The sequence below is a fragment of the Asterias rubens genome, chromosome 21 (genome assembly GCF_902459465.1).
Source record: "Asterias rubens chromosome 21, eAstRub1.3, whole genome shotgun sequence".
Lineage (NCBI taxonomy): Eukaryota > Metazoa > Echinodermata > Asteroidea > Forcipulatida > Asteriidae > Asterias > Asterias rubens.
Genome location: NC_047082.1, coordinates 5498304 through 5518693, shown reverse-complemented (window position 1 = coordinate 5518693; position 20390 = coordinate 5498304). Strand labels below are relative to the sequence as shown.

The 20390-nt window shown below is 39.4% G+C and overlaps 1 protein-coding gene across 1 annotated transcript; it reads right to left on the bottom strand.

The window, feature by feature from the left end:
- Positions 1 to 958: 958 nt before the first annotated feature.
- On the bottom strand, positions 959 to 14729 carry LOC117304382. Its single transcript, XM_033788799.1, has 6 exons — positions 13643 to 14729; positions 11487 to 12415; positions 9971 to 10062; positions 6428 to 6502; positions 4258 to 4320; positions 959 to 3593 (listed from the first exon to the last, which is right to left on the bottom strand). The coding sequence occupies exons 1-6, from the start codon at positions 14645 to 14647 to the stop codon at positions 3361 to 3363; spliced, it is 2397 nt and encodes a 798-aa protein (XP_033644690.1). The 5' UTR covers positions 14648 to 14729; the 3' UTR covers positions 959 to 3360.
- Between the last annotated feature and the right edge of the window lie 5661 nt (positions 14730 to 20390).

The window sequence follows — 20390 nt, the reverse complement described above, 5'->3', positions numbered from 1 at the left end:
GTTCTTTCAGCAGATGCATTAAATGAAAGGCTTCAGGCCTGAAGTATCTTATTATTTGAGTGAGTCAACAGCTCTCCATTGCTCGTTACCAAGTAAGTTTTTATGCTAACAATTATTTTGAGTAGTTAACAATACTGTGTATCACTGCCTTTTAAACTGTTAGTCTGAGTAGATTATTCACAGCGTACAGAATACTTATTCTATTTCGCATTAAATTTCTGAGAAGAAAGTAATTTGTACCCATAATACAACCCTGTTTGTGAACTGGAATCAACAGTACATACAAAGGCTATCATAAGACACTTTTTTTACAGTCATGAACAATTTGAAGCTTCCAAGTTGTCCCCAAACTTCCTGACAATTTTTGAGACTGTGCAAAAATATCGTACAATCTACGAGAACGCTTTGTATAGCAGGAGAACTTGGAAATTGAACGGAACTTATGGGAATCGAACAACGTTGTTCAGCATATTTGCACATAACGATTGCACATAACTCAAAAAAATGTGTCCGAACTTGAAACGTTGCCCTTAAATCGATTAGTGAAAGAAAACTGTCATTGTCGTCTAAAAGATCACTGATAATACAAGGTATTTGACGAGGTAGCCCCGGCTAGTGCTTTCTGATTAGACAAGAAGTTGACGCAACCAGGTTTTTAAAGCATTTTTTAAAGCATCCATAATAAGCTCTGACACCATTCTTAAAACCCAAAGACTGTAATCTTGGATAATCTAATTTCTAGAAACACGATCTATTCATTTACAAATAAAATTGTAGAACATAACATTTAAATCCTTCACCATTATAAGAGGGTCAGGTATGGTTAGGATAAGATACACTGTAAAAATAGCCGTAAATTTTACGGCACTTTACTTGGCAGCTAGGGTGCCAGGTAAAGTGCCGTAAATTTCACGGTGGGAGTTTTGCAAACTACCCCTTCAAGGCACAGTTTACAAAACCTTCACCGTGAAATTTACGGCACTTTACCTGGCACCCTAGCTGCCAAATGTGCCGTACATTTTACGGATATTTTTTTACAGTGTAGGAACGTTTGGACAGCAAAGGTGACTTTTAACCCTTACTCTCCCTAAAACATTGAGATTCCGTCCTAAGACCATGAGCTTTCTTAATTGTAAAAAAAAACCCATTTATAATTTGACAAAACCATGGAAACTAGGTCTGTCGAATAGTTAACACACATTATTCAATTGTCTCGTTGGACCATCCCATTTAACATTTAGAACGGTACACAGTTTCTCAGTAGAACCTTTGTTTTACCTAATCCATACTGCATTGTCTTGTCAAGGTTGACAAGTATTAACCCTGACATTTTTGGGACAGTTAATTGGGAATCTGAAATTCCACATCACCTACCACAATACTCTGACCATTCTGATTGTTACATAACATCATTGGCAAACTTTCGGCACACAAAAGGGAACAAGTACGCGGGCTTAGCCCATGGCCTCGTCTGCAACACGCTCGATATTAAACAACTCATTATAACTGAATAAGTTGCATTATATAAAAAACAACGTGAATCCTTTTGATAGATGGTCAAAAATCCAAAACCAAATCGAATCAAACAAAAAAACCTGGTACACTGTTGATCTCGGTAATAAAGTTATAATACCATTTTTCTGGGTTACCGAAATTTACCAAAATAATAACTCAAAGAACGAACAAGAAAGCACAATAGGTCTTAAAAAACCCATATAAGGTTCAGAACTAAAACCGTCTGCGATTGTAATTGGTCAGGAGTAAGGAATTCACCGCGAAATTTAAATATTCATATTCGCCATGCACAGTGTGAGAGCAGCATATCATGCCTGTCTACATGAAAGACATCATACTTAAAATCAGCTTCAGCATCAATCTCTCGAAAAGAATAAAGCTTCTTGCAAAAATTCCTTGCTTCTGTAAGAATGTCATCACTTCGAGTTAATGTACTACGAATATAATCATCGTTAAGAATACAGCTGATACATTTGTTTACATGCTTTTTCAAATTGAGAAGGTATTTTGAAGGTTTTCTCCATGCTCCATCAAACGATACGATGTCATAATACATACACATTTTGCGACGTAGAAACCAATTGGTGTAATAAAATTACTCCAATCTATAATGTAATCTGATTACTAATCCGTCAAAGAATGAACAAAAAACATTATTCTAAATCCATAAACTGTAAGTTTATACTATTATTTGTATTGAATTACAGAACTGAGTTAAGGGAATGAGCTAAAGCAAAAAAATCAATTAATTCTCAATCAACTTTATGTTATGTAAGCATTGATACATCCTGTGTCACAAATCATGTTATCTACGAATTTAAGAAGATCACACTGATACAAAAGGGTCTGCGTACGTGGCTGATAGTGGAAATATTTGCGAGTTTTTCTTATTACGTTTGCACTATCTGGTTGTCGAGTATAATAACGACAATGTGAAAACAATACCATTATTTCAATGACAATCAACATTTCCCCTTTGTTCGAAGCCTTTCATTAATACGTTTCAATATCTGAAATAAACGGTAGGTTAACATGCGTTTTCTTTCTTTCAAGAGGACTGAATGTATAAAACTATTCCGTTTTGCTCGCAACTGCACACCCGAAATGTGGAGCAGCTTGGTTAGTATGGAACCAAAATTGAATTTAATTTTCAGTTAAGGTTAATGTTAAATTTGCAACGGGGATATACAATGTTATTTGTTTTTACCTTCACACCGATGCGTGAAAGCACTGCTAGTCTTCCCCGAGTCATGTGAACATCGCCATATTACTTGGATGGGATTGGAAGCCACACCGTTTGTCATTCTAGTACACATGTCTTACCAATTTCCATGCACTAGACCAACCGTACGGGCATCATACAGTTCGATCCTAAACTACCAGCTACCGCAACTATTGTTAAACACATCGGTGGATGGATAACACCAAATTATATTAATAAGTTGAATGTCAATTATACCTCTGTATAATTCGCCCATGTAGGCTTACGTCACTACTTGTGTAATTTAATATTCATCACATGTAAATTATACTCAATTCAAATCCACACTGCTATTTGCCTTTAATATTCAGGGTCATTACCAAACGTTATACAGACCATTAAGTGCCTTAAGAAAACTCTTACTTTTTATAATTCTACAACATTCTTAAACAAAATCTAAATAATTGGTATAGTCTAAAATGCTTATTTTATATTTAGCGATTGACATTCTGGTAGAAGACGAATCAAAATATATATTGTCCCTCCGCCTTCTATAAGTCTACTTGCGAATAAATCATACGACACAAAAGAGACAAAATTCCGACTGCAAACCAACCAAGGTTGGACGATCTGGTTCTAAAATCTTACTTTGACTTGTCAATGAAATATTTCATTGAATACCAATCCTTCTGACTGTCCATGCCGAGATGTTGACGAAGATTATCATCTGTTAACTTCATTTTAAGAGTACACAGTTTTCTTCCATCGATGCCTTTCGTGATAAAGTTGGACACAACATCCCGGTCAACTTCGAGATACTTCAGCAGCTGCACAATTTCATTCATTTTAAAGGATCCAACATTACCATCATCAGGTGCTACATAATACAATCACAAGTATAGAAATCAAGAGTTATTATTCATGCATAGGCAGGCTCACCATTAGCCTGAACATCTGACGTCACACTTAGAGGCACGTGAATAACGCCAGAGACCGGCTTTCCACGTGTACATTCACCTTTGACCTGCATTCATTTCACATAGAGGGTGCGTTCGTTAAGCTTCCCTGGGTCGACCCCGGTGTGTGGCGGTTTTTTTTCCAGGACGAACGTGGGTAATCATCTGCACACGTTCGTCCTGGAAAAAGAAAACGCCACACACCGGGGTCGACCCTGGGAAGCTTATCGAACGCACCCAGAGATACGCGGTCAAATTATGTGGCGGATGTGATAGGAGTGTACTGTTTAGGCATGGAAAGCTCATGCACGTTTATCCAATGATATCACTGGATCTGAATAGCAGGTGTATACCTGTCATTATCCTTGACAGGGGCCCAGTCTATAGCTCATCACCACAAAGAACATTCATTTAGTGCCCTCTTGTCATTCGTCCTACGGGGCCAATAATAACTACGTCAATAACCACAGAGCTAATAGTAATACGTAAATTGCTAGGTGTAATTCATTTCAAATTTTGGTAAAGTGAGCTCATGACTGAACATAGTGTAAATATATAGCTTTTGTGGAGTGTACTATGCCTTACGATTGAACAAATCACCAGGTTTCTCATAGTCACCATCATCGTCACTGCCTGAGCCGCCTTCAGCTGTTTGGACATAGAAACAAGTCAAGCTTTTTACGGAATATTAAATACGAAGACCCATGTCACGAACACGGACAGCAAGTTGAAAAGGTATACATAATTATAGGCCTTCAAATATTTCGTTCTTTGATTCACCATCGGTGTATGGGTAAAAACAAATATTGTTGAATGTTAGTTAAATTATTCAAATCATTCATCAATTAGGCCCACAAAAAATAAAAACAACTATCTCTTATAATGTTTATACATTTTAAACTAAAATTACCAGCCTTTTGGGAATACCTTTTGGTATGGTTATCAGCCAAGCAAAGAAGGCCTGATATAATAGAATGCAAGAATTTGCTCTTTCGTTCTTTATCAAACAGTCAAGTGATCAATATGAAAACGGTCATAACTCCTAAACTGTTTTGCCGATTTAAACTAAATTTTAGTCAATGTTACCATCTTGTGGTCAGTTACAAAATACTTATCCCTATTTGATTAGCTGTTTGCAGCTAATGCTCCATTACCCATGTAGGGTGAACACCATGGTTTGGCCTGTTATCGTCAGTCAGCAGCGGGTCAGTTTATTGTAAAACAATTAATTGTCTGTAACATTTTAAATGTATTAAATGTATTTCATCTATCTAGGAATATTCACAATTTATTTTGCAAATGATTCTCTGACGGTCAGGTAGTTGTCAATCTATAAACGTTTACAAATTTGCTTTGTATCCTAATTTGTTCACACTTCAAAAACCGGGGCGTTAAAATTACAACCATGGTTGTTGTCACATGTTTATACACAGTTTTTGGCCAGTGGTCACCTATCGGCCAGTATTGGTTACTTCATGAATATTTGACCTCAATCCCACATTCTGTAGCCGACCTGAGGCTTGGTCCAATGCTTCATTGGCTCAAATGGATACATGTTTCAATCTGGAACGTATGCTTGAAAAGCTCGATGGACGACTGATGACCAATGACCAGAGTAAAACACGTTTACTGTGCAGTGGACTGAGTGGAACTTTAAAGCATCCTTCCATAAAAATTGCTGTGCTTGTAGGTCGTAATGAGCAATGGATGCACACCAATTTTTAGTCCGATCGGACTCTGTGGTTAGGGCAGAAACCACTTAAATTTGACATTTTGGGGGTAAATACCACCTTTTTGGTAAAAATAATATGTCACATATATGCAAATTTGGTATCAAAATGATGAGAATTGCGTGCTCAAGTCAATTCTTTTGTCAAAAATAATTATTTTCTGAAATGTAGGTCATGTAATCTTTAACATGTTATCGTGACCTTTGATCACGTTTTGAAATAATGTATCATTCCAAAATTAACGAAATAAAAATCACTTGATAGAGCATGTCTTCCTCTATCAGAATCCACAAAGCAACAGTTGGGCTCTTCAAAGTTTATAACTTTATGACTATTTTTGTGCAAGTCATTGTTGACGTCAAATTCACAGTGACATGATTTGCTGATAAATGTAGAACTCGATCCTTTATCAATAGTACTACAGACTATTTTGCATCAAGGTTTTTATTGTCATTAGCCGAGCTTACATTTGACTTGTTTGAACTCAATCCCACATTGCTGACGGGAGGCTTGGTCAAATGCTTCATTGGCTCAATTGGATACAAGTTTCAATCTGGAACGTATGCTTGAAGAACGACTGATGACCAAAGACCAGAGTAAAACACGTTTACTGTGGAATGAGGACTATAAAGCATGCTTCCATAACGAGATTGTGGCACACGGCCAGGGAAGCGACAGCCAGGGGATCACAATGGCATAAAACTATTTTGTTGCAAATATCAAGTGATATGAAGTGATATTAGTTGATGGCTTGTGACTGGCATCCCCAATAAACATTTTACATTAAAAAGAATTTTTTTTAAAGACTGGATTCACTTTGTATAAAATGATAGTTTTAAATGCAGAGATTGTCATTCTTGGGAAGCTACGTGTATAATGCATTACAGCGCAAACATTTGCATTTTTTCCCCTTAAGATTGATACGTGCTGACATAAAACATGACTGAGCTGCCAAAGGAATACATATTGGAGTGTGTGAACCCAATTTGCAGACTGGAATTAGCGAGAATACTTGTAATACTTACGTGGCTGTCTAAGGTTGGTCTCGTATCCGCCCCGCCCTCCTCCTTTTCTCTCGATGTTTTCCTCAATTGAATTGTCTAAAAAAGCAAACAAGATAAATTACTCTGAATAGCTTCTTTAACAGCAATGTAATCATACACAGCCCACACAAAACATACAAAAACCGATGTTGTGTATTCATGAGCATTGAATTAGTTTGGAGCCCCCGATGAGGCATTAAATATACGGAGCTCCGGGAGTACCATCTGCAATGTTGAGATCCTTGGATAATGTACCGCAGGGTGACGACGTCCTAAAGTAAGAGGGCATCATCATAACATGATTTATCACAGGATAACGACTTCTTAATATTATTTATCTCAGGATGACGACAACCTGAAAAGAGGATGCTGTCTTCCCAAAAATATTAGGTTCTCAAAATGTTGAGGATGGGATCATCCAAGATGAATTATCTCGAAAAAGTCAAGCTAATGTTCATGATGTCGACATCCTTAAACAAAATTGATAAGCGGAAAAATTAATGAGGGTCTCCCACATTCGGATTTTTTGTTTGTTTATCTTATCTTGTTTTATCAAATTTGTTTTCCCATTTTTGCCTTCATTGGTTTTGTCATCTGTTAAGTTTTTAACTGCTAGGGTTTCTCTTTTTTAGCTGGTTTATTCCATAGTGGGGTTTCAATGTATAAGAGGGTTCCCCCAACACCCTGTGCATTTTAAAGTGTCTTTTAGTGGTTTATCTAATATATATTTTTATTTATTGCCGTCTTCTTTTATAATGTTCCTATTTACCCCGTGATGGTGCAATTTTATGTCATTTATCTGTGCAATTTTTATCAATATTGTTACCTTGATATGATTATTCAGCTTCGTGCTGCCAGTTTTTTTTTTTTTTTTAAATGAATGAATGAAAATGAAAATGCAAACGAAGGAAGACAACATTTTCACTTTTGGATGTCGTCATCCCGAGATGAATCATCTCAGGACTTCATCATTTTACGTTTATGGTGTAATCATCATGGGTTTAATTATCTGAGGAGCTCAACGTGTCGGATGGCACTTCCAGAGCTCCGTAATTAAAAATATTAAAAACCCAATACAATACATTATCACAGTCAATCCTTAAAAAAAAACCGCGCAAAAACATTCCTATAAGGAAGAATGGTAAATTTCTGGTTTCCGAAATTGAAACAATGAGGTGCCTGCTTACGTTCAAGTTCAATGGACACTTCTGCCTCGTGAATCAAGCATGACTAAAACGATCGTCCAAAAGTGGAATATATAAACGTTCACTGCAACTACCAACATTTAATAAAACATAATAACATTGATGGCATCTCCCAACTCTTGAAATGTTGAAATTCTGAAAGTCCTAATATTAAGGGACCATTGGCCCGGACGCGCGGCCGGACATTTGGGCTATACTGACTATAGGCTCCATGACTAAACTGCCATCTCACAGAGGACACATTCACAGTGACATGATTTGCTGATAAATATGGAACTCGATCCTTTATCAATAATATTACAACTTATTTTGCATCAAGGTTTTATAGTATTTCTCTCGTTTATTGCGGAAATGGGTATTTATAGAAAGACCGAGCGCCTCAGGTTTGCCTAAATGCCCCGGGTTTTTAGCATGAACTCCGTATCGAGAACTGACGTGGACTCAAGTCCCGATCCTGATGTGCCATTCTCGGGACTACAACAATAACTACATTTTGACGCCGGCAAAGGCGAACTGCTACGCGACTTGTTTGCTAGTTTGCGCGATATATGCTTAGGGACCTCTCACACGAGAACGGGATTTGAATCAAGTCTATTCCTCCCATCAAAACATGAACATAAAAATACACCCCTCGTTCACAAGATTTCATGCAAGAGTAAGCGCGCTTTGGGTAGGCATTCACGCCAAACAATAGACATCAACAACATTGGACTTTGCATAACTTGGGTAAACAATCTTTTGGACCCGGAAATAAATGAACTTGCAAACGTTTACAGTTATTCGGGTTGTTAATGGCTGTGTGTGCGTCATTGCTATTACCACTGTAGTTTTATACTGATTATGTTTGATGAACAACCCACTTAGTCTAGACCAGATTTCCAAAAAGGGCTCTAGTTAAGGAAGTGAGCGGCATTTTTGAGTGAAAGTTGGTAACATACCTGATTTAACTAGTTTGGGGGTGCTGAATCCGAAAATGGTGGATACCACAGTTTACAAACCAATCTAATTGTTGTGGGCTAACAATTGAAAAAAATCCAGTTTGTTTATTTGTTGGCAGTTTAACGCATTGTGCATCGTGTTTGTACACACGGACAAATTTCACACAAGAAGACGATAGTAAGATTCAGAAACAAAGGACAATAAAATATGTATCCCCTCCATTGATAAAACAATCCGCCCCTCTCTTTTCAGCTGGGTGTGAAGAACAGTTTTGTGTACATGTTCGTGGGTCCATAATTTTAGCTTTCAATGGCTCCCGTCTCTTTCGTACTTTAATCACATAAACTTTGAGACCAGTGACTTCTATTAGAAAAAAAAGGTCTGTAAAACGCTAGACTTGATTGAAGTCCCGTTCTTGCGTGATGAGAGGTCCCCAAGCGTATCCGCCGTGAAAGCAATACAGCTATTGTTGTCCCGAGAATGGAACAGGTTGGGGACTGCAGAGCATCACAAAACAATAGTTTGTTGGAGTCAACCTTTAAAGCAAAAATCAATACATTATAATATTAATAGGCAAAGTAAGAACTTTAGAACACTACGATCAAACGGGAAGTTGGTCATAAAGATAGTTCGTGACGAGGCATTCAATATTTACCTAGCCAAGTTCCCTTTTTGATAGATTTAGGAGCTTTCTTTTTGGTGAATGAAAATCTATTGAGAATCCCAGTGGTAGTTTCATGAGTGACCAGACCACGTTGTCTGATCTCAAGGTGAGGTTACAATAATATTCTAGGAATTGTCAGGTGACCAGGTCGGCATTGGCTACTTTCAATTGTTTTTATTCATGCGTCTTGGATTTGTTGAGCTCTAATGTTCCTGTCAGTTTAACCACTTGGAGATGTTTGAGCTCTAATGTTCCTGTCAGTTTAACCACTTGGAGATGTTTCTGTTGGATATTGGCCATGAAAATGTCGGGACGAGTTTGAAAACAATAATATTAGCCGCAAGCTGGTGCCCCAAAGCCAGGCATATCGGAGAATCTCTGGGTGTTCATTGGATTTAGGCCAATGGCTTTAATGTGTTAAACAAGTCGGTAAATCCTTCTTGGTTGAGAAATATGCAAAAAGGATTTGGGATACGGTGAAGAGTTTCTCGGTTGCCGCACAGTTTACAATTTGTTTGGGATCTTTGCCTCATTTGTTGAGACTGCTAAAGATTAGTATTAATACATTAGTGTGAAGCTAATTTCATACGGAGCAATCCGCATCTTTTACTACCTTATTGGGAGAATTCCCTTTCACTGAAACCTTATTTCGACAATGCCTGTGTATCCGAAAGAAATGTGTACTCCGTCGTAAATAATGTAAGAGGTTATACTTACAAGGATTCTCAGTTCCCCGTGACTTTGCCGCATGCCGGGTCTCATCAACCTTCTTTTCAAGTAAGCCTTCCTTGATGAAGTTCGGTATCCGTCTGTTAAGAATAGTTGCAGATAACAATATGGTAAAATGCACCCATAAACAACCAACAACATAAGAACTTGGGGTTATATACGTATTTGGCCCGGGTTGTTTCCCCTCAAATAAAATCCCTTTTTCGCATTTTCAATTTTTACCGAATGTTCGTTTGTCAGTTCGAATGTGGCGTATGCGGTCCTTTCTGAGGATGCTTATCCCAATCGCTAAATCTCTATGTTTTGCAATCTTTCGTCGGGGCTTCCCAAACAACGGACACATTTAATATGATCCGCTTTTTCATGGCAACAAGTTCTAGGACAATTGTTGTCGAATTTTTCTACTTTTCATTGGTCTTTTCAATGGGCCGTATTCATTAAAAATAGCAATTGCCTTTTCTCTGTATAAAGGTGTAAGCAAAAGCCTAGAAAAAGCAATTGCTATTTTTTTATGAATACGGCCCATTATTCCTGAAAATTCTTTGTGAAGTGCAATGGCTTACTTAATTGAACTTCATAATCAGTAAGCTTAGTTCATACTTAAACTACTGTTATTTAAAACAACAAAAATCTAAATAGTTTAAATTGTCTTTCAGCTGAAATCCAGCTCAAGCAATGGCTCTCCAATAATCGAGAAGGACATCTCACAAGGAAGAAGAGATAGCCAACAACTTGTTTTCATTCATTGTTTATTTTATGAAAATAGTTCCCTCTTTGCATGAATTACACAGATTGGAAGGACAAGTATGACGACATTGGCCAATTTTGCCAATATTTGGAATTTGCGCACGTTTGTTTAGCTTAATTTATGTGTCTTTTGAAAACAAGGAAGTACTCAAGAAAATGGAAATGGCACAAGGAAGTGAATAAACTATTTCAGAAGTCAATAGTGTACCATCGCTTTACGGCCTGCCAATAACATTTGTAGTGGAAAGTATTTATATCCGTACCCAAACACCGACGTGCAATCATCCGAAAGTATGCTGCACCTTTTGTTGTATTAGGCTGTTGTAATTTAATGGGTTGAAATAAAAACCTTCTCTTACAAATGTATTGCATGTAGTTGAACCGTTGGATTAATGATTCAAAAGGAATTACCTTTGGGGGAATCAGCAGTATTTTGTTGAGTTTCCACAGTGGTGTCACTGTCCCCCCCCCCCCCCGGGAAGATACTTTAGTGAAAAAATGTTGTTCAAAGCAAGCAATATAACGTGTAATTATGACAAACATGAAGACATAAGTTTAGTTTGATACTCGCAGCTGTGGGTGTGAGTTTACGGGCGTGTGCCGTGTGCGTAAGGTGAAAACTTGCATAAAAACGACCGACCACTTTTACAACCGACTCAACATTTTCATACTTAGCAGTCGAACTTATGGAAACAACAAATAAAATAATATTTGTATTGCAAGTACACAACTGGTCGGGATAAATTACAATACTTACTTAAAAAATGAGTTGGATGAGCGACTGTTTTGGGGCGGAGATGACAGTGACGTTTTCCCACTATTTGATGGCAGGGGTGAAGGTCGAGGCTCTGGCAATGACGGTGACAATTGACCTTTTGAAGGCAGCATCGGCGGAGTTTCGTCTTTTCCACCCTCGATGTTTCTTACAAGACTGGTAGGTTTAGCGGCTATAGGTCGAGGCGGCTTTTTTTGGTGGATTCTTGTTGGAATGGGAGGTGGTACAGCAGAATAAACACTATCCATTGGAATGGTAGATTGTTGGAGTAGCTGCATTCCCTTCATTGACACGCGTATGATTATGGTGTCCACCTTGGGATCGTCGACGCCTTCACTTAGGTCTGCTATGGATCTGGATATTGAACGTACAGCAAGCTTCTTGGTTTCCGGTATGACAATTGAACACCCAAGATCAGAGTCTGATTGTTGGTCTTTCGTCAGTGCGGACACACGAGTAACACTGAGTGTGTATTTTCCTAGTATCTCCAGAGGAGATAGTTTGATGAGGAGGTCATCGCTGTAGTCTATATCATGTGGATCTGGGCTGACACAGGGTCGAGATAGTGTCACTTTTGCATGGGTAACTTGTTCCAAAAGCTGAGACAGTGGAACATCGGCCAAGACGTTGGGAGTTTCGTAGAAGTTCCCTCTTGCAAAAGTCGGCACAACGATTGTGCCCACTCTACCGGACGAAGAGCGATTCCTTTGCATTCTCACAACTTCTAGATCTTCAGCTGCACCATAAAATACCTCAGTTGTTGAATCCAGAATTTGAACGACGTCGTTTTCGTACAAAGTATCGATATCGTCTTTCTGATCATGTTGTCTGAATGTTGTTCCTACTCGAACCTCGTGATTTATACCAGAGCAAAGTAAGTCCTCTACAGTAGACCATGTGTTCGCACATTCCTGTTGAAATAATATAACTGAATATGTTGAAAAAATAAAGGGGCCCCATAAAGAATATGTGATGAAAGAGAAACATGCATGACATTGATTAAAAATAAAATAAAAAAATAAAACGCTCACTGAGCGATAAACTCCAAACGGGAAGTTAGTATTAAATTTTTCTCATCAAATATGAATTCGGACTGAAATAAGACCGTGTAAGTTCTATGTAAATCAGTGATCTTAGACGATTTTTTCTCTCTAACCAATTCTGTATTGCTTTTTCGGTTTCAAACAACCCGAAAAGTGAATCGAATTTTTTTCACAATTTCACTTTTTCCGAGTTCCTGCCTCCTGAAAAGCGGATCGATAGTATTTCAACAGTTTTAAATTAGGCATGTGTTTTGTTGCACTTGTTTACAGAACAAAATTGACGCATTTTACATAACACAATGCACGATCAAGGCCCACCGAGGAATACAATTTACAATAAATCAGATTTATCAACAAATACCTTTCTGAAAATGAAAAGAAAAACAGACGAAAACAATGTTAACTCTGTGTTTCATTATTAAAACATATCTGAAAAGCATGTCGACTTTTTGACCAGTCACAACGATGAAAGCCGTAAACAAGTAGACTGTCCATTAAAGAAACACGTTGCCTTGGATCGGTCGAGTTGGTCTTTGAAAAGCGTTTGTAACCGTTTGTTATAAAATGCATATGGGTAGAAAGATGTTGTAAAAGTAGAATACAATGATCCACACAAACATGCCTCAAAATTGCACGGTTTTCCTTTTACCTCGTCGACTAACACGGTCGGTCATTTATGGGAGTCAAATTTTTGACTCCCATAAAATAAATGGCTGACCGTGTTAGTTCGCACAGTAAAAGGAAAACCACGCAATTTCGAGGCATGATTGTGTGGATCATTGTATTCTACTTTTACAACATCTTTCCAACCATATGCATTTTATAAAAAACGGTTACAAACGCTTTTTATAGATCAACTCGTCCAATCCAAGGCAACGTGTTCCTTTAACATAAAGGGCTGGTTAGCTAAGTTGGTATCGCTCATACGGTATCAAGAGATTGCAGGTTCAGGCGAGCATGGAAACTGGATCATGCAGGATTAGAACCCGCGACTTATCGAATGAACAGAATTATGACCACCACACTTTTGGAAGGTAACTTGGGATTATTTTTAAATATCCATGTCCTAATTAACATTTTGCATATATTTTTTACCTTGAACTTTGAAGGAAAGCTTGTTGGAATTAGAAGGAATGCCTTGTCTTTGCCTTCACACAATCCGTACTCCACAGTTGATGTCCCATAAACAACTACGATTGTGTCCTTTGTGCATCCAGACACCTCACTCTCCGGATCGACCACGACTGCCGCCTTGGGTGTCATGGCTTCCTGTGCTTCCTGTGCTAAATCATGAATATCTCTCATTGGACCAATCTTGTCACCCCAGTCTTTCCTGGGATAAACGGACACGATGGTCGTTAAAGGAATACGAATGATGGTGTCGGGGTCTTCCCAGTGGCAAGCTTCAACAATTTCAATTTTGCTGAGATTCATAGGAGAGTCAAATTGTGGTCCCAGTCCTTCGATTCCATGCGAAATACCTCTCAAAGTTTGTCCCAGGTCACGCACCATAAGTACACGTTGTGGCAATCGGTGATAGATATCAGCCAGGTTTAGCACCTCATGTGACTTGTCAACTTTCTTCGCAAAAGATTCTTTTAAGTCACCGCAGACTTGAACGGTTTCGGACGTGCGAATAATTCTGCATGTCATGTAAGGTTTATTATTGTCCATGCCTTTCGATATTAATTTTAGGCGGTCACCTTTCTTGATAAGAACCCCATCAACTCGAAAGAGCTTCACTGCTTGTATGCAATCAGGAAAGTCAAGAATCAGGGCATGAATTGACTCGTAGACATGACCATCCTTATAACGGGATATGACTCTGAACTGTGCTCCACGGTACGATTTATTAATTGTTATCAACCCTTTTTTGCTCGGCGCTGAGTAAACTGCATCAAATGTTATGTTGACTTCCTCCTTTATAGATAGTAGTCGAAGTATGTCCCCATTTGAGAAATCTCTGACTTCAGAGTCCTTCTCCTCTTTACCATAAATCCCTTCAGAAACTTCTACAACTGCTGGCAGGTTGTCTTTGTTGTCGTCAACAAACCTTTTCAGAGTAACTTCGATTGAATAGGGTGGATTGAAGGCTGCCATGTTGTACTTATTTCAGCACAGGTCACAACAAGACTAGATTCGCTGAGAATGTGCAGTGCCTATGTTGTCATGTGACTGTGTGAACCACAACTTGCAGTTGACCCCAATGCCTTTCCACACTGGTAGGTTTGAATAGATCCCGGTAAAACGCGATATGAAGTCTGAAGTTCATACATCTGGATTAACAAAAGCTTTTATTGTACATGTACAGAAACAGGCGCATGTCTGGGTTGGTCACGTACTACACGCTAAAGGTAATACCACGTCACATAAGTTAATTACAATTATAAGCAGTAAGTACAAACTTTATTACACCCTTTCCTGACCACACACACCAATGCTCCCGAAGAAACCAGTGTTCTTTAATATTTAAATCAATAATATAACAAAATTTAAAAAAAGTTTATACGAGCGTGATAACATCAGCCAATCTTTGGCTTAATTTGGATTAGTCTGGTTCCCAGACCCAAAAATCTCCGACTAGGCTCTGTCGAATTTAGGGTCTGGTATCACCCAAAATCACGTGACCAAAAAGGAGGAATTCCTCCTCTTTCGAAGTTATCCGAATTGTTCCGAACGTGTTGTCATCAACATTCGGATAGTATCGTTGATGTTCGGTATGGATTCGTAATGTCAGTCCTGTCGGCCGTAGATCCAGGAGTTTCTATGCCAGCTAATGCCAATGCAGGCGTTGTGCCTAAATAAAGCGTTTGCATAGCGATGCGACAAGTTCAAAATATATAAACCTGGGAAATCGCTCCGGAATCTGGTAAGTTTTTGTCCTTTTTTTTTATCAAAAATATTTTTTCACAAAAATTAGTGTTTTGACTTGAGTGTTCATTAGACATTGATTGAGGATTAAGTTTCATGATTTTTAAAAGTGGTAAAAATGGGGCAAATCTGTTGACTAGCTGTCAAAATTATACGTGTTGAACCAGATTGTCATTAATTGACGATCAAAATAATATCGTAACCCTCCGGCCTGGCGGCCGTTGGGAGGAGGGTTAATTACGTTATCGCAACTAGTACGTGCAGACATGGTTTCCCTGGAGATAACCCCCTACCCTGACAAGTTGCGTCATGCTATATTTTTAACCGTGGGTGATACCTGACCTAAGATTTTTACCAAGAAACGTCAAGGAATCTTTGGTCAGGGGACCAGACTAAATTTGGATGATAACGTGTTGACAAAAAATTAAATGTTCAGTAGTACGCGCGCGGCAGTCGGCAGTAGAACATGCGCAATAAGACTGCTGCAAATTTAATCGTGGTTTTATAGACACTGGACACAATTGGCAATTGTCAAAGGCCAGCCTCCCACTTGGTAAATCTCAACATATGCATAATAAAACAAACCTGTGAAAATTTGAGCTTAATCGGTCATCAAAGTTGGGAGATAATGATGAAAGAAGAACAAAAACCTTTCCACACGGAGTTGTGCGCTTTCAGACGCTTGATTTCGAGACCTCAAATTCTAAATCTGAGGTCTCGAAATCAAATTCGATGAAATTACTTCTTTCTCGAAAACTATGTCACTTCAGAGGGAGCCGTTTCTCACAATGTTTTATACTATCAACCTGTACCCATTACTCGTTACCAAGTTAGGTTTTGTGCTAATAATTATTTTGAGTAATTACCAATAGTGTCCATTGCTTTTAAGTATTAAAGACACAACAAATTGAATCAGACCATGGTATTTGCCGAATTTTAGTCTGGACATCTGACGTCACACTTCGAGGCTTGTTTTATCCTTGCGAATAAAGACACCGGCCCAGTTAGCCTGACTATCAGGGCTCAGATTCATAGAGCTGCTTAACGGTAAGCAATTTTTGTTTGCTTAACGTAGCAAAAATAATTGCTTAAACCATTCTACCTCCATGCTAAACATACAAGATTTTAGATCGTTTGCTTCAGCAAAAATGAAGAAGGTGATGACAGACTAGCGGGCGAAATAAATGCGGAGTGGCAATAAAAAAGTCATCACCTTCTGTGTCTGATATGTATTCTTTGTAATGGTTCAAAGTGCCCCTCGAAAGGTTAAAGCGGCGGTCCCAACCCGCCGTACGTGCAAGTGCGTGCTGTCTACGTGCAAAAACGTGGACAAGATTTGGGGATCCGTACGTGCCGAGTCCTCTCAACGGTCACTTGCACGAGTACGTAAGCACGTGCTCCACACTTACTACACACGTGTGCGCACTTATTTCTGCAGTATAAAAAAACGAGCCGTCGGACGAGTGCCATCATTTCGTCTCAAAGATGCCGAAGAAGACACAGAATAAGAGGTCGCTGCATCTGCAGCTCAAAAGGCAGCGGATATGGCCAGAGAGGCCCAACAGAAACGGGCCACGGAAGATGAGAGGGCTAGAGAGGAAGATAGGAGGAAGAGTGAAGAAGAGTCAGATGGTGACGCCAGAGAGTCTGATCATGAGAAGGGTGCTGCTGGTGGATCGGAGAGTGGGTCACAATAAGAACAAAAACATTTTACTATTTGTTTGACTCAGCGAATACATAAAATTAAATTATGAGTTCATGGAATAGAGTTCATCAAATTAGAAAAATGAGTACCATGAGTTCATGTGCTCAAACAACCCGATCTTGCCATGGTAGGCGGCCCAAAGTGGAGAACTTTAATAGTCCGCCAAATAGTTTCTGAATACACAAATGTAATATTATCGTACAAACATGTAATCATTCATTTTTTTAATTTCAGAATATGTTAATTGAAAAAAGGAAACTTATTAATGTGTAAAACTTACTTTCCTTTTCAGCTGAAGTTCGTCCTATATATACCCCCCCCCCTCCGACATCGGGCGAAAAGCTCACGTTCATCGCACACGCACGCACTTACAACATGCGAGTGAGTTAGGACACCGTACGTGACCAGCACGTGTAAGTACGGCCTCCGTATACGACAACGTGGCAATCGCAAGATTATCGTACGTTGTACGAACGTTGTGTGGAGGGGGGTGACGAACGAGGCCTAAAATAATTTGAAACCTCGAAACATCAGTGGGTTCGGATTGACTCTTTAATTTGGTAACTGTAATTGGAAGTCGGAAAAGCAACCGACCAGCGACGGAGGCATTAGAATGGCATAACAAAGTTAACAGTAAACAATTAACAAGTAAAAGAGAAAAGAGAAAATAAAAGAAATCATTAGTATGATAAATACATGCAGTGTGTGTGCACCAAAATCTATCCAATTAGGTAAAATACTGAGTGTGAAATAATGCAACTCTCAATTAATTAATTTGCAACCCTTCTGTTTTGAAATATACACCTGTATCTGTAAGACCTGTATTAAACAATTATATCCAGCAGTACAGTTAGTTTCTACCAGTCAAAACAATATACATGGGATTATCCAGATCTTGTCCTAAAACCCTTAAGAATTATCAGAACAATATATAGATTTATTCTAAAGTCTTAAAGTCATCAGCTTAATAATAATAGACAACCTTCTCCAAATAATACACCATGGCAAGCTAATTAACACACTATGTCAATACATGTACCAATTTCACAAGTCTACCAATGACGTAGAGGGCGCTGTTGTAGCATAACTAGACTATGGATCACCACGTCAAAATATGCCCACATTGCTCAATCAACTTAGACTTAATACGTATAACTGTACTGTAAATTACCCATTTCACAGATGCATTAACTACAGGAATTATTTCACCACATACAATAAACCTCAGGCTCGTGTTAAATAAACGCACATGTACCAGCAGAGCGCGGTTGCTATGGACGGCGCCATGACAGTTTTATCTACTTTACAACTTTGACTGAACTTTAATTACTGAAAAATAAAATACAATCCAGAGCTTGAATGGGCTGATGGATAAATCTAAATGATGTTTGTTATACCCGGTTTATTGCCCTAAAGTTTATATATTTAAATCACACTTGCAAAAAGAAGAAAGTTTACCTGTAATTGGAAGTCGGAAAAGCAACCGACCAGCGACGGAGGCATTAGAATGGCATAACCAAACTCCGCCGCATGGTGGCGCCCTCCTAACTCACCGTCTGCCTCTCGCTGCCTCAAGGACGGCACAACGCTGCCTCCACATCTTCTCCCACACAAATTTGTCGTCGCCCCGACGACAAGTCAAAACTTTATCGCTAAACTTTAAAACACTTAAAAACTTTTGTCAAACAAGTTAACAGTTAAATACAACACCTTTAAGAGTAACACACAACTGCTTTAAACTCCTCACTTTAAACTCCTACTTTAAACTTCTACTTTAAACTTCTCAACTCAACTGTTCTGGCAAGACTTTACTAGTGAGTAGATAAATGCACATACAATTATTATCACAATTTTGGAAAACTAAGCAAGGTTGAAATGCCCATGGGTCCTTTGAGCTTCCTCACCTCAACTGTTCTTATTCCAGTGATAAATACGACAGTATTTTGTCACACATTCCAATTCAGTTCTGTTTCCACATGTAATTGGGGATTGGAGCAGCAATAGTTCATACTGATAATTAGTCTGTATCAGAGCTACTCAAGTCTTTCTCAGTAGTGGCTGCCATCATATCTTTGACTTGAGTTAATAAGCGAACAACATTAGAAAACTGGTACCTACTTGGGGGTTTTCCTTTCGTCGTGCGGTTGGAGCGTCTCGGTTTCCTGGGCACTCCTGCGGCTGCCATAGCTTCGGTAGTCGTCTCAGCACTCCCAGTTGTGTCAGTTGGTGACATCTGTGGTCCTTCCACAGATGAGATGTCATGGGTAGTTCTGAGGATAAAGTTCTCACCTGGTGCACAGAGCTGATCTGCTGCAAGGGGCTCGTCTGAAGAAGAGGAGGCTGGAACTGCTACAAGGGGCTCGTCTGAAGGAGAGGAGGCTGGAACTGCTACAAGGGGCTCGTCTGAAGGAGAGGGGGCTGGAACTACTGCAAGGGGCTCGTCTGAAGGAGAGGAGGCTGGAACTGCTACAAGGGGCTCGTCTGAAAGAGAAGAGGCTGGAACTGCTACAAGGGGCTCGTCTGAAGGAGAAGAGGCTGGAACTGCTACAAGGGGCTCGTCTGAAGGAGAGGGGGCTGGAACTACTGCAAGGGACTTGTCTGAAGGAGAGGGGGCTGGAACTACTGCAAGGGGCTCGTCTGAAGGAGAAGAGGCTGGTATGGGGGCGTTGGAGGGTGGCTGTTTGGGAAGGGTTAGTGTCACTCCCCAGTTGTCATCGCTCGTTGATGATGAGGTTACACCATCAATAGTGTTATCGTCTTCTGTGCTCGGGGTGGTTGGGGGTCTGGCATCCCAAGGGCAATGTTTCAGCTCACAGCGATGAAGCACTTTTTGTCGTCCACTTGAGTTTCGCACCACATAAACTGGTTGTCCTTTGAAAGGCTGTTTCACTACCATGTATGGGTCGGTTTCCCAATAGTCCTGAATCTTTGCCCTTCCTCTGTGAGATCGGTCTCGGACTAATACGAATTCTCCTGTACAAAGGGGCCTCTCAAATACATCTTTCTCAAATGCAGAAGTTCTTAATTCTACCTTCTTGTCTAAGTTCGCTGTAGCAAGGGCCCGCGCCTTATCAAGATTCTCACAATGCTTTTTAGCGAAGGAGCCAGCACTGACGCCGCTGAGTTGAGAACGATCCACTCCAAGAACAAGGTGCTGGGGTAAGCGAGCATTCCTCCCGAACATCAAGTAGAAGGGTTCGTAACCAGTACTAGAATGTTTTGTGTTATTGTAGACTGTCACTAAATGAGGAATAGAGTCGGTCCATC